Here is a 14,690-nt window from a genome sequence, read left to right on the forward strand (position 1 = left end):
TTGTCATGGCCAATTAGTCAGAGGTGGGGAGGAAGCACTCTTCCGAAGTTGTTTTAACTAAAAGCTTGATTTATCCCAACATCTACTTAAACGTTTTAAGGAATCATTGCACCTGAGAAGCAGGCTCAAGCTCGGTTGGTTCAACTTGCCATATAAATCCATTCCATGACTAGACTAGAACACAGCTGAACCCACGGGGCCGGTTTCAGCTGGCCTTAGTCGAGGTCATGTCCCCGTGGGACCCTTGTTTGTCACGTGTCGCGACAGGCACCTGAAAGGCCGCGACGCCTCAAGACGCGCAACCGAACACCCCCTGTTCCAAAGGGGGCGGCTGCACCCGGCGCAGAGGCGCTGCCGGCCGGTCCTGGGGCGCGGCTCCCCCTCCTCCGGGTCCCGCCGCCGTCGCCCCTCGCCACGCCAGCAGCTCCTCACGGCAGCGCGCCCCCCACCCCACCTGTTACAGCAGCCACTATGACATCACCGTCCCCACCGCTCCGCTCTGGTGACGCCACACCGCGCTGACCCAATCAGAGGCAGGGGAATGGGGGGGCGGGCAGGGGGTAGGAAAGGAGGCCCGGGAGCTGCCGCTGGCTCGGGGCGGGGTGGGCCGTAGGTGCATGGGGCGGTGGGAGGGGGCGGTGTCCGGGGAGGCGCATCAGCCGTTGCCGCCGTCGCGGGGTCCCTCCCCTTCGGCGGCCCGAGTCCCGCGGGGAGCGGTGCGGCGGGGATGAGGAGGGCAGCCTCGCACCCACCATAGCGGCGCGGCCGCCTCAGCCATGAAGCGGAAGAGCTGGTCCGAGGCTCGGCGCCGGGCAACCCCGGCCCCGCCGGCTCTGAAGAGAACTCGGGGAGCGGTGTCGCGGGCGGTGGGGGGCGAGGTGGAGCTGCGGCAGCCACCCCCCGCCGCACCGGAGACCTGCCTGAGGATCGCCGGTGAGGGGGGCGTGGCGGGGGGAGCGGGCGAGGGCGGTGCGGCGGGAGAGTTGAGGCGCAAGTCGGGGACGGGGCAGGGGACTCTGGGGTGGGGGGCGAATACAGCCGTCTTGTCCCGTCTCGTCTCGGCCCTCTCCGTCCCGCCCCCGGCGGTGGCCCCCGGTAGGCAGCGCGGCCGCGGGGTTGGAAAACTTGCCCCAAGCGCTGGTCCGGGGCACCCCGGCGCGCTCGGCCGGCGCGTCTCCATCTGTGCGATGGGTCAGTTCTTGCGTCTCTCTGGCGTTCCATGCAGCGAAGTGTTCTTGAAAAATGCATCGGTAGTGCAGCCAGCCTTCTAGAGGAAGGAATGCCGTGGTTTTTCAGTAACTCTAGCTGTACCGAGCAATTGCCTTGTGCGGTGTCTTTTTCTGCTTGTGAAAGAGTAAAGGGAAAATACATTTGAACCAGTAAAACATATTTCGGGGTGCTTGGGGGAAAGTAACATCTTTTTCTCTAAATTGGGAATATATATGTTTCTTCTGATGTTCGCTCGCTGGCTAACGGGTAAAATAATGGACAAGCATCTCGCCTCTTCTTGACACTTCGAATCCCAGCGGCTTCTTCAGGGAGGTCTGCTCAGTGTCGTCCGTCCTTTTCGTGGCCTGCTGCTTTGAGCAGTGCTTTGTTTTGGCACAGAAACCTGACTCTGTGGAGAAGCTGAAATGATTCTGGATTTATGTTCTGAGTTCCCCAGCTAAAAGACATGCTCGAGTTTAGTTTGCTTAAAATTAAATAAAAAAAAAATATTACTTTTCATGTCCTGTGTCAGAATCTGAGAGTGGTGATATTTAAGAAATAAGCCTCACAATCCACTTCTCAGTGAAGGACGTGGAAGATTGTCTGTGGACAGATAAAGCAAAAATGCAAAGAGCAAACATGGTCTAAAGGCACAAGTCTTACCTGTGCCAAGAAACAGCATTCCTTAAATTAATGTGTCTCCTAGATAACAGGATGTTTTGAAAACTGTCAGATTTTGTTTTGAAAACTGGGTATAGCAATGCTATCAAGAGTGCAAACTCCCAAAGCATACCAGATTCCTCTTTTTAAAAAGCTCTCAGGCTGTGAAGGAGCAAAATCCTAAAAACTCCAGCTTAAAATACAGCATTTTAGGCCTGCTCTACACAGAAAAGCATAGTGGTGTACTTGCATTCAGAACCCTAATGCTGCAGTAACTCCATGTGTGTATTTTTTCTGTAACTGCAACCATTTATAAGGGAAATTATGGTGGTACAGTTTAAAGGTAAAACCTCATTTGTCAAGTGATGACACTCTGATGTCAAAGTTTCAGTACCTAGAATACCATGTAGCCCTGTCCATCTAGGGTCTCCAGCAAACAGGTCTCTCTAACTATGTTTGTGCAGCAATTGCTTGGATCTGATAATGCACGTCTAGCATCAGCAGGCCCTTAAATGGCTGTATTTTCTCCTCCAAATAAGTGTTCACCCAATTAATACAGTAGAGCACCTAGGCATTGACATTTTTTTAACTTCAGTGGGATTTCAACATGTGCAGCAGCACATAGTATAACAGACTTGATTAAATGCAGTAATTGTTATATTTAATAATACTTAATCTTGTCTTGATCTTACTGCACAGAGTGGCTACTTTTTACAAGCTTCTAATAATGGAAATATTCTAGTCTAATTTTTTATTGCACTGTTATGCCACATGTATTTTTAAAATGAATAAGCTCACAGTCTTACTCAGCTGTTTTAAAAGTTATTTCAAGTTTTGAACTGTCAGTTCTGCCTTTTCATAATGCAGTTCTGAGAAATTAATTAATAGTTCTGGACTGGAGATAGATTAAAGCATAAAGCCTTGTTCTTGCAAATGGACACACTGGTAAATATTTTGGCCTCTGTAAAGGCTGAGAGATCTGTGTTAGCTTATCTATGTACAGAAATAGTGCCAAATTCATTAAGAACATTGCAGGCTACCTTCATTTTCCTTCCTAGAAGAGGCAGAAAACAAAGCCAAATAGCTGTAGAGATTTATGGATCTTTTCTTGTGTGATATTACGTTCATAAACAGCAAAATTTTTAATCCATTACTTGCATAGATTTCATCCTCAAAACACCTACAGTAGTTATTGCATTTCTTTATTTCCCAATAAATTATATGAATAGTCATATGTCAGGATAATTTTTAATCAGAATCATGTCATATTTTTGCTCAGGAAAATTATTCTTGTAAGAACTTGCTCATTTTTGTCTGTTAAGCTGTGTGGTAAGCTTTAACATTTTCTCTTTGTCAACTAATGCGTGAGGCTTGCTGGTATGAATTCAATTTGCTGGAACTGAATGCATTTCTTCTGTTCATTAGAAGCATATTCCCATATCCTTCTGATCTCTGAAAGAAGTAATTTATATGATCTAAAGAAACTGTAACAATTCTCTGTGTGATGCTTTAAAGCTGTTGGTTTCTTTTCCTTGACTGCTTCTCTTTGACATTGCTCTGATTTTATAAAGTTTTAAAGAAGATAAAGAATTATGGTGCATAAACCTCATGCAAAAGGTGTGTGTTTCTCTCTTATCCCTTTTCAGTAGTTAATTCTAAACTTAAGCAACTACAATAACTATACATGGAATTAAATTTTAAGTGATATAACACCATGGGACATTTCTTGACATTTGTTTGTTCTCCTGATATGTATACATATACATATATATATATATATAGTTTGTTTACATTGAGGAACTAGTACCTTAAAAGATGCTGTATGCCTTTTTTTGCATTGTAATTGTTTTACTTACAGTGCCACTTGGAGTTTTTATAAAATAGCTTTCAGTTTAATACATTCATTGATTGGTGGGTTTGGTGTTTGGTTTTGTTGTTTTGTTGGGGTTTTTTTTGCTTTTGTGGCGGTGTTGTTTCGGGGGTTTTTTTCCAAGCCATTGAGTTGTCTCTTTTTTTCCAGTGCTGCTGGCTTGTCATTAGAAACTTTGTGTATTATGTAGAAAACTATTTTCTGAATGCTAAGGACACTTCTACTGAGTATCATCAAGCTTTCCAACATTCTGACTATCAACACTTTCAATTAGTTTTCATTACACAACTCTCAGTACAAACACTGCATTTACTGTTTAATCAGTGTGATCTCTCTTACTTGTGAGTATTTTTCAAAGTTAAGATTTTAAATACAAGTTTAAAGCTTTCAGCATATAATCGAGTACTGAAAGTGCATGAACATACATAAAGTAATCCTTTGTATCAGATGGCAGCAGCAGAGTGCAAGTTCTCTACTTGAGTAAAATGACAAGAGTGTTGCTGATCCGTCATTATATGACCCTGAAAATGTTTTTTTCATGTTTTTCTGTTAAATAAGAAGTTTCTTTAGCTTTTTAGTGTGCTTTCATTTTCTTTTTCAGAGGGCAGGCTGTTGTTCTAATTGCCAACTCTATCATCACTTAAATTTGAAATACCATAGTGATGAGTGCAAGTGCCTTTTAAAGGGTAGAATGAATAAAAAAAAATTTTGCTTTTTGTCTTGACATTGCAGCAGAATTTGTCTTTCATGTTTTCTCATGTGTCTTTGTGATATTTTGCAGTGTTTTAAATCAAACACAAAATAATACCATGTACCAACTCTGAATTTAGAAGTACACTCTTTTTACAATAGTAAATATCTCTCTGGCTACATTCTTCATAATTCAAAACAGACTTACATTGTTTTTTGTTGTACCCTCAGTCTCCTCTGAATTTCTCATCTAAGGTATCTGTTTAACAATAGAAGTGTAGAATTTACCTTTTAATAAAATAATCTTTGCTGATCACATGCAGACTTGTCCTCCAGCAAGTGCCTTTTGGTATCTAGTTGTCTCTTAGAATCATAGAACTGTTTAGGTTGGAAAGGACCTTTAGGATCATGAAGTCCTGCCATAATTCTTGAATTACTGAAGGGCCTGTGCAGCAGACACCCAGGAGCATCAGGCTTATTCAGAGTAAAGTGAAGGAGATTGTTTTGTCATCTCTGTATTCATATTACATTATCTTGAAGTGGTAGCTCTCAGTTTTTCACAGAACACTGTAGATCTGAAAAGCAAGCAAAATGTTTCTCCTGCTGTATGCACACTGCAGTTGCATAAGTACATGATTATTATAGCTTGTGTAGACATGCTATAATGCAGGCTCATTTTGCTGTACATTGGATGCTTACTCAAATTAATTGCCTACAGTGTCATCCGTGTTTCTGTATTGTAACTGTTTTGTTATATGAGGCTAACAAAATTAAGTGTAACTGAAGTACATCTAACATACTGCAGTCATATCTCGTAATTGCAGTGCAGATACAGCCTGTAAGGCAGTGAGCCCTACTCTCAGAGTTGATTAGAAATGTCTGCTGTAGTTTGATAGGTTTAGGATGACTATTTATCAGAAATTTGCAGGAATCTGGAAGTGCTCAAGCACACAATGTGTCAGTGAAATACTAAAAAGCTAAAATTAGCAAAGGAAGCATAGAAATACTAAAATTTAAGCCCTGCTCCTGCAGTCCCAATCTTTGCGGAGTCCTAGTGAAAACAGTTCATCAGTGCTGTGGTGTATTTTATGTATAAACCCTCATCCTGCAATCAGATCCTTAGTGAAGGAATTCTCCTTTCTCAGCATGTGTTACCCCTAAACAAAAAGAAATACTAACATATTAATCCTTTAGGCTAAACAGAACTGGGAATGTGCTTGCAAAAAAACCCAGGTAAAAACAGACGTGGTGAGTAATGCAGCATTTGTCTCATATCGAACTGGTAAGCCAGTGGAAGGGTAAATAACACTTATGGGAAAGGACTTCTCTGTGTAGCTCATTTCTAAAATCTTAAAAAGATGGAGCCTGCGGTTTATGTAATGGAGAGCAGTTGTTAGTGGTGCACAGGAACAGACAGCTTGTCAGGATATTGGTGTTTGACACACACTTATTGTGAGGTAGTTCTGTAAGTTCATCAAATTCTAGTTTCTTTCAGGTGCTTCAAGAATAGCAACAACTAACATGATCCAGAGATACCAGTGCAAACTGAATGCCAACAGCAGTGTGAAAGCCCATATACACACTGTTCACTCAAGATAGGAATTCTTATTTTTGTTGAACATTTTGCAAAAACTGATGAGGCTTTTCAGTAGAAGTGGGAGTGCCAAGGAATCCTGTTTAGGAGCAAAATGTGAAATTATTTTAGGTCTCCAGCCTGGGCACATGTATTGATTTTCATTTTGATCCTGCTTTTATATTTGAGGATTTTGGATTACTTTTTGTGCAGTGCTTTTTTACACTTACAGAAGTGATGTAAAGTTTATGGTGTGCAAAGCTGGTGTGCAAGGAGGTAGTGTGTCAGTTGAGTACTGCATCCATGCAGTTGTGTCCATTCTGAGATTCTGCCCAGACTTTATTGCTGATATTTGTATATATTGCTGTTATTTGTATACAGGCAGAGCTCAGTGTAAATCTGTATCTAAAGGACAGATGCCATGGAGGGAAGAATTCTGGCAGCATATTCCCACTGTTAACCCCTAGTAGGCCAGTTCAGTGAGCAAACTCAGAGAAGACTTTAGTTGTGAGGAACCTGGTGGCAGCTAGCCATTAAATCAGTTTAGAAGCGGTGTGAAATTATAGCTTGGGGCTGTAGTGTGACGTGTTTAATCTAGCAATGCCAATTTAAACACAATCCCTAGATACCAGATCCTCTCAGTTCTCCTTTTTGCTTCCTCCTTTGCCCTCAGTCCTCTTCTCCCCTGCAATCTTAGCTGTGATTCTCAGGGCAGAGAGAAATAAGTTGGGGTTTTTTTTGTGTTTCTCGTTTGGTTGTTGGTTTGGTTTGTTTGTTTGGGTTTTTTTAGGGTTTGGGGTGTTTTTTGGTATTGGGGGGGTGGGATTTTTTGTTTTATTTGTATATTTTTTTAATATTGTGCTAGGATACCTGTTACAGTTTCCGAGTCACACAAATCCACGTTGACACAGCACAGGGAATAACACAATGGTGGGGACAGATGAAGGGGAGGTGTGGGAAACAGGAGCTCCCTCCACCCCCAAAGTATTGGCCTAAACACTTTCCCAGAAGTGCCTCGCTGTGAAGCATTTTCCCCATAGATTATTTTGCATCCAGTTGTGGTATAAGTGCACTTTATTTCTCTTTGTGGACCAGTTTAGTAACATCTTAAAAATGCACAGCGTTACTCTAAGTTTTATCCTTTGGCTCTTTTTCAGGAGGTGGTTTGGTAAATGCTGGGAGGTACAGAAGTTCTTAAGCAGGTAAAGCACTTCCCAGCTAGTACTGCAGCTGCTGTGCTTGCAGGATGGGACTATTAGAAATCAGATAAGCAAGTTTGGCTGAGAGTAAGGAAGGAGGTGCCTGACTTCCTTAGGAATTACTGTACCATCCCATTGGTTGTACCTGGCCTGTAAATGTTTAAGCCAAACCATTCACATCAGGCTTCTGTTCTACTGAAATGTGCATTTAGCAAATGTACACTTTTTGATGGTGCTGCCTGCCTGTACCTCCCGAAGATGCTGCCATACATAGCAGAGCACTGGCCATGTGAGTGTTGAAATGCAGACATGGGGACCCCTGTTTTGGCGTACTTTACCGTGTATTTTCAAGATACAAGTAATGATTTGCAAGTACTAGTCATGGCGGATTTTGTTTTGAAGCATGAAGTGATTTTTTTTTTCTTCCCCTGCTTTCTGGAAAAGGAGGTACAGCTTATCACAAATTACTCTTTGTGTTTATGTTTATATGGAAGTCGCGTGGTTTGATATTTAAGTAATATATATGTGCCAGGCAACTTTTTTACAAAAACTGAAGTCTTCTAGGTTTGAATTGTAATCCAAGTATTTCGTAATGGTATTTTTGCCACAGGAGGAAGAAAAGTGTTGCTGTGGTGCTGCAAGGCCTCAATTTTTACTGACCAATTACCGCAAGCACAGCAATTTACAGCAGCGGCACAGTCGGTGTTTAAAGTTCATTCCCCTCTCCATAAAAATAATTTATCCCTATGTGAATACCTACCCCTGGCGGTTTTTTTACCCTCAGCTCAAAGAAAGTCAGGGCAAGTACAAGGTGTCTCCTGCCTGTGTGCAGGTAGGCTTTGAAGGGGTAGCTGGGGTAGGGATGCAGATGAGGATGTCTAGGTGGTGCTCTTGTAGGCATCAGTGGGCTGGTGGTTTGCTCCCTCACATCCCTCCAGCATCTGTCACCTGCAGCTTTAATTGCATGCCACTACCATCAAAATCAGTGTTTTAAAGGAAGGTGGGAAATGCCTGTCTTGGCACAAGCACGCTTTGCTGTTTAGTTTATCTTGGGTGCTCTGAAGTGCTGAGGGATTTGTAGCTTAGCTGCGGGCTGTGTGTGTGTTGGTATTTGGAGTGCAACTGGTGGGGTCCCTCGTCAAAAGGAGGTGGGTCTCTGCTGTGTGTGTGGGTGCAAGTCAGGCTCCTGCTGTATTAAAGTTGTCAAACAACTAGCCTTCCTGGGAGCACTTTGGGAAAGAACACTGAAGAGCTGTGGATTACGGGAACACTGCTGAGCAAAAAGCCTCAGTCCTGGTGTACCTTTTTCTTAATAATACCTAGTTCAGTAATACTTAAAAGAAGATTTGGTGCATTTTAAACCATTTTAAGCCATTCTTTTGACAGGTGGTACTTCAGACTTTCAGCAGAAAAGTATGATGTTTGTAAAAGTGTTACATTTTTCTTGCATTTCAGATCGCCTTTATTTTGCAATTCTCTGCCAAAAACCAAAGAGTGGAGCTGCAAATACCCATTATTTCTGCATAGATGATGAATTTGTGTATGAGAAGTAAGTACGGACTTTTTTCCCCCGTATTTTTTTACAGAAATAAATTAGAACAACAGTGATGAGGAACCAGCCTAATTGACATTATGTTTTTTGAATGTAGCTAAGAGAAACATACCATTCCCATTACAGAACTAATTACATGAGTTTGGTCCTCTCAGACTTACCTGCCATGATGATTTATATGCTTAGAATGGCTTCTTGGCTTCCCATCAGGATGTCTTCAAAATCCTTTCAAAGCAGAAGCTTTTATTGTACCCATTCTTATTAGAAGACAGAGGAACATGATACAACAATATGTATTCAGAAGTGCACACTGGACTGCCAAGCTGAAGGGGTTGTCTTTGGTTGCTCAAGTATTAAGTGTAATATCTGAACTTTCTGGAATGAGAGGAGAAACTGGCAAAATCAACTCAAGCCTTTATGAGCTGACAATGGATATATTATTTCCCCTGTAGTGAACACTGTATGCCTCTGTATGTGATCCGGAATGCTGCTGATTCTTCAAATATTTTTGACCAAGGGCGTACTTATTGTTTTTGAAAGTACTAATCAATCTTTATTCTCAGCATTCACTTTTCTTGAGCAATATAATTGCCTTCTTTTAAAATAAAGTTTTGGGGCTGCTTTTAAAATACAGTTTCTAAACTGGTGTCACAGGGTGATACAGTATGAAGAATTTTTCAAACCTCAAGTATTCCAGTTTGGTTTTGAGTGGTGGTGTGTGGAAAACAAAGCTTTAGTCCCTATTTAAACATGACAAAACTGTTCCCTCCAACAAAATAGTATGCTTGCAAGAAGGTATTCTTTTTTTACAGTGATGCACATGTCGTATGTATTACTCCTTGCTTTGTTCATCTGATGTAAGAAAAAAAAGGGCATTTACAGAGGTCATTGCAATTTTTCCTCTTTCTCCTACCAGCTTCTATGCAGACTTTGGACCACTCAATCTGGCAATGGTCTACAGATACTGCTGTAAGCTAAATAAGAAATTAAAGGTAATACTTGGGTGTTTTTATTTAAAGTTCTCGACTTTTCTAAAGAACAGAACTAAATGGGTGAAAAGTTTGTGTCTTGGTTTGGTTTTGTTCAGGTGCATTCCTGGGTTCCTAATCCAGTAAAGTTTTGAATATATATGCCAAATTTTATCAAGGTGAATTTAGGGAGGATCAGGAGCGAAAACCCACTTACTTTTAAGATCCAGAAGGTGCACCATTGTGGCAGTAACTAATTTTAAGCTTCTAAAAGATCAGTTGCTAAATGGGTACAGACTTCTTTAAATGAAAAGCTCCCCTCCTGGAATTCATTCTTCTTGGAAATCTGCCCATATTGAGTGAGCTTGAGGGTGAAGTGCAACACATTTTTTATTTGAGATTGGTTTTGTTTGACTTAGGCTTCTCTTCTGCTGCTGACATCTCTTTGATAAGAAGCAACATTTGATCTTTGATAGCATTTATGGCATTGTGCTTGCAGGGAGTGCCTTGCTGCTGTTGCAGATTATCTTCTCTGAGGGGTGCTCAGCAATCTTTGGGATTGAGCTCTTGATAGAAAATAATGTTTTTTAAAACAGAGAGTTCCTATATTAATTAACATGAACAACTTCAAGTTAGTTGACCTCTCACAGATGTTTGAGTATAAAACCTGTCAGGCAGATAAAAAAGCTTATTAACATTAATGTGGATCACAGTTTGCCTCTTCAGAACTTGAAACTGCCACTGAACTGTGAAAATTGGGAAGTGTAAAAGACATTACAGTTTAACAGACTTTTTTTTTCTTTTTTTTTTTTTTTCATTCTTTCCTTGATGTCTGTCAGTGGTATTAGTTTGCATAATTGAGACTTGCTTTATCCCTGTGGCACTGTGAACAGTTTTGTTGGTGACTAGATTCTCTAGTTTTTGAGTACAGGATGCTCTGAAGCAACACATGTCTATATCGTAATACCTTTGAGAGTCTTGGGTGTGATACTGGAGGGGCATGTTAGGATTGCTGAGAACATACTACTGCTGCTGATCTGGTGTTTGTCTTGAGTGTTATGAGTAGTATCTAAGCAAGTAACACTACTATTTAAATAGTGACATTTTATGATAGCTTAGCATTTGATCAAAGTATACAAACACATCAAACTTTGTTTCAAAGACCAGTTAGGGGATAGTTTTTTGCTCTCATCACAGATGCAAGCGTCTTTTCTATTGGCAGTACCATTCCACCTCCTAAGGTAATTGGAGAAAGCCAAGGTGAAATTTTAAAAAATATATTTATGATAAATTTTAAAAATACTATTAAAATATTTTAATCTAAGCCTATATTTATTTTTCAGGGATTCTGATCCTTAGGAACAACTGCAAGTTGATTTATCTAAAGTCAGGTTTTCTTTAAGAATAAAACAAGTCTAAATTTTGTCTTCAAGACTGTTGTGACTTTAACATGCTAGTGATCTATCCGTTACATAGGGCTTGAAGTCAGAAATATCAAATACATTTAAGAAGAAAAAGAAAGATTGCTGTAATATGTACCAAAAATTATTTAGGTGGGATACTTGGAAAATTCTGGAGCAATCTAGGTAGAGATGCAAACAAAAAAAGTCTTGTAAAGCTTTTGAGAGACTAGCTTATAGTATACTTGGTTCTCTGAATACAGATGGCTGGAAGTAGGTGAACAGACCCTTGCATTCCTTTAATTTTCTAAAAGAAGGCATGAAGAGGAAAACACAAAATCATAACATTGTTCATTTTTTGATACAGTCATTTTCATTGATAAGGAAGAGAATAATTCATTATACTGGCTTTGATCAGAAAAAACAAGCAAATGCTGCATTCCTCATAGGCTCCTACGCAGTAAGTATTTGAATTTTTACATTACATTGCCTTGAAAAATGTGTTAATTTTTCCATACTCAATTTGTAAAAGAGCACGAAGCAGTTTTTAACAATTCTTTTCTCTTGAATAATTGCCGTAAGAATGTTTTTCATAGTAAGATACCACAGACTAAGAGAGTTTTTAAAGTCTAGCAGGTATGTTAGTGGAGTTGTACAGTTTTGGTTTTTAACTCTTTACTGCAACTTGTGCTCCTAAGAATCTCTATGAATATTTTAATTTAGAAAAAAATTACTGCTTCTTGATGTTTTTGCTTTCCCCCACCCACACATGGTTTCTTTTGTAAAGCAGAGAAGTTTTACCTTGCACTAAGTACAGTGTATCATTTCCCAAGTACAGTGTATCATTTCCCATTGCATGCACGTTTAAATACATTTTCTTCCCCAGCTGCTTCTTTTCTAATGTAAGGTGATTGCTTCAGTTAATACAGAAGAAGGAGTCGGATCATGTGGTAGGCTTAGAGCCTGTATGAAGCATGAGAATATGGTGGCTAGAAATTTACTGAGCCAGGTCTCTGACTGCAGAGGTCAAAACGACTGGCTTTACATCACAACTGCATATGTTCAGTACACAAAAGTGTGGTCAAGGAATAAAATGCTTCAGAATGAAAGCTGTGGCATACCATATTCATGTTCTGCTTTGACCTGTAACATACCTTGATTGTAACCATCCTTCTTGTTTATGGAGTAATAAAATGAAGTGAACCTATGTGTTTTTTGATGTTGGAGATTTAAGGGGCCAAAGTTTATGTAGCCCTAGGTCATTCCTGTTTATTAGCTGCAAGGCCATACAGTACTTACTGCGATGCTGGCAGTCTCCTTGCTTCCAGGTTTCTCTGTTGTGTATTTTCACACAGTACTTATTACAAATAAAGAACTAGATTTCAAAATGTGTCATTATTTGAAACAACGTCACTTAGAACTGGTGCTGTAGACCTTTTCATTCTTAAGCCAGGTGGCAACATGAGTTACGAAACTTGTTCAGGGTTAAGGCATCATGTTGACAAAACAATTGCAGCTTTTAGGAAAACTGCTTCTACCTAGTGACTTGGAACATAATAGAGGCCCAGAAAGCGAATGGGAAGTAGCTTCAGTTATCAGTCAGTATTTGAAAGGAAGTGAGTTTTGTTTTTTGCTAGACTTTTGTTCTGAACATATATGGTAGTACTGTGTAGTGCAGCATTTGCGCAACATTTTGAACACAATCCACAGAATGGAAAATCAACCAGGGCCCATGCAATCTAAACTGAAAATGGTGTGTCTGACTATGTAAAAGTGTACAAAAACCTAACATAAATTTTATTTCTGGTCATCCAGTAGCCCTGCCATGTTGCAATAGCAACATGCAGTTGAAGGGTAATGCTTGGACAGATTTGAATAAAGCTCTAAAATTAATCTGGGTGGACTGTGACAGTCCAGAGCACGAAAACTGAAAATGGAGGCTCTTGTATAGAGGAGTAGGCAATTCATGCTTCAGAGAACCACAGTGAAGGAGGTGGGAGTTGCAAAGTACGGAAGAGTTGCTACCAGAGATCCAGCTGAATTATGACACAAGATCATGACTGACTAGCCACTGCATGTGGGAGGGCTGGTTGCAGAGAGCTGTCATATGGCAGGAAGAAGCTAGTCAAAACCACTGGTAATTTTCAGAGTTTAGAGACTTGTGCTTAGGCATTGTACAGGCTGAATATTTCAGCAGTGTCCCTTAAAAACTCATGGCAAAGTGAAGGCACTATGTGAGTATCAGTCCCTCCTTAAATGGGGGTGTGTGTCTTACATAATTGCAAGTTCTAGGTGGTGAGGGAGCTCTAGCTAGATGCTGATTGTCTTTCCAGTGCAGCAGACTTCGGCTTTAGTACTGCTTTTTCTCTAATGTAGGGTACAGTTTCTTTGCAGATTGATGTGGGAGGGATTCCAGTGAAGGAAGACTACAGAAGAAAGACTATGCCCCTGAGGCTTATTTTTTTTTCCTTGGCACTCTTTGATGATCTTTCATGAAGGAGCAGGCTTAATTACAGCACTGACTGCTGAAATGTTCAAACATACATGTCACACATTTCTCCTTTCTGCAAGAATTGTATTGTTCTCCATGGGACGAGCAGTGGTATAGGATCTGTTCAAAATGCACGATAAATATGGCTACAGGCATCTTTCCTGATTGAAAGGAAATATATTGAGACCTTCTTTATTTAAAACATATGTAGACTTAAGCATCCACCTGCTGCTTCAGAGTGCTTTGCTTTTTGATAAAAAGGATCCATCCAGCTATTAGTGAAAACTTTTGGAAACTTTTCTGTAATTCTAGTCAATCAGCCCATGTCTTGTTGGTAATACTCTGTTGCTTGAGCTATCGTAATTTAATTTCTGATGCTTTGTAGTGTATGCAGTAGGTTGCCACTGTGTTTTGTTTTCTGAGGGTTGAACATGTTTTTTAGTCTGATTTTGGTTTTTTTAGCTTCATGATGGGTTCCTATTTCAACAATTTACCCTTAGGCTGAGGAACTGCATGGCAGTGCATCAGATTGGAAGAGTTCAGGTTGGAAGAGCAAGGAAGTAGAAAGGGCAAGTAGCCTTTACCAGAGTTAGTCATGAAAATAGTGCTTGTCGTGTGTATTGTAAGGGCTTTGATAACTTCAGCATAGTTTCGGGTGCAAGGTGCTCTGTAGAGGCAGGTGCTTTATGTTACTTGTTGGGAATAACACACTGCCAAGTTTCCAAGAACAGCACAGACACAGTAAGTGTGTGTGCTTTCTGGTCCTGTTCTCTTTTTGTCAACACAGTTACATTTTAACTATAAAACTATAAGGAACTGTATATAACTTGTTCTTCTCTGGAACTTGTATGTCTTCATAAACGTCAAATGTTTTTCTGCTAGCAGCTTCTGAGCCTGTCATATTAAGGGCTCACTGGATTTAAATTTGTATTCTTAAACAGAATATTATTTAACTTTTGTTTAAAGTGTTGGAATATATTATAGCATAATTTATTATTCAGAGACCTTTGTTTATATATGTGTGTGTGTGTGTACATCACATGATATATACATACCCATATATAATGATATGCTCATT

The 14,690-nt window shown here is 40.4% G+C and overlaps 1 protein-coding gene across 15 annotated transcripts in view; it reads left to right on the forward strand.

The window, feature by feature from the left end:
• The first annotated feature begins 590 nt into the window (after positions 1–590).
• Positions 591–14,690, forward strand: part of CDC14B (cell division cycle 14B) — a 47,385-nt gene continuing 33,285 nt past the window's right edge. For 6 of the 15 annotated variants that reach the window (XR_009729094.1, XM_061377546.1, XM_061377552.1 and 3 more), the window contains exons 1-4: positions 595–933; positions 8,657–8,750; positions 9,670–9,745; positions 11,489–11,581. Coding sequence is in view for 14 of the 15 variants with exons in the window: in XM_061377546.1 (XP_061233530.1) it covers positions 777–933; positions 8,657–8,750; positions 9,670–9,745; positions 11,489–11,581 (420 nt within the window). In the remaining variant the exon portion in view is untranslated. Of the gene's footprint in view, positions 934–8,656; positions 8,751–9,669; positions 9,746–11,488; positions 11,582–14,690 lie in introns of all 15 variants that reach the window. The other 9 variants (XM_061377547.1, XM_061377550.1, XM_061377545.1 and 6 more) reach the window with 4 other exon arrangements.

Source organism: Neopsephotus bourkii, unplaced genomic scaffold (assembly GCF_033783945.1).
Source record: "Neopsephotus bourkii isolate Nb327-2 ecotype Australia unplaced genomic scaffold, CSIRO-AGI_Nbou_v1 NB_1759, whole genome shotgun sequence".
Taxonomy (NCBI): Eukaryota; Metazoa; Chordata; class Aves; order Psittaciformes; family Psittacidae; genus Neopsephotus; species Neopsephotus bourkii.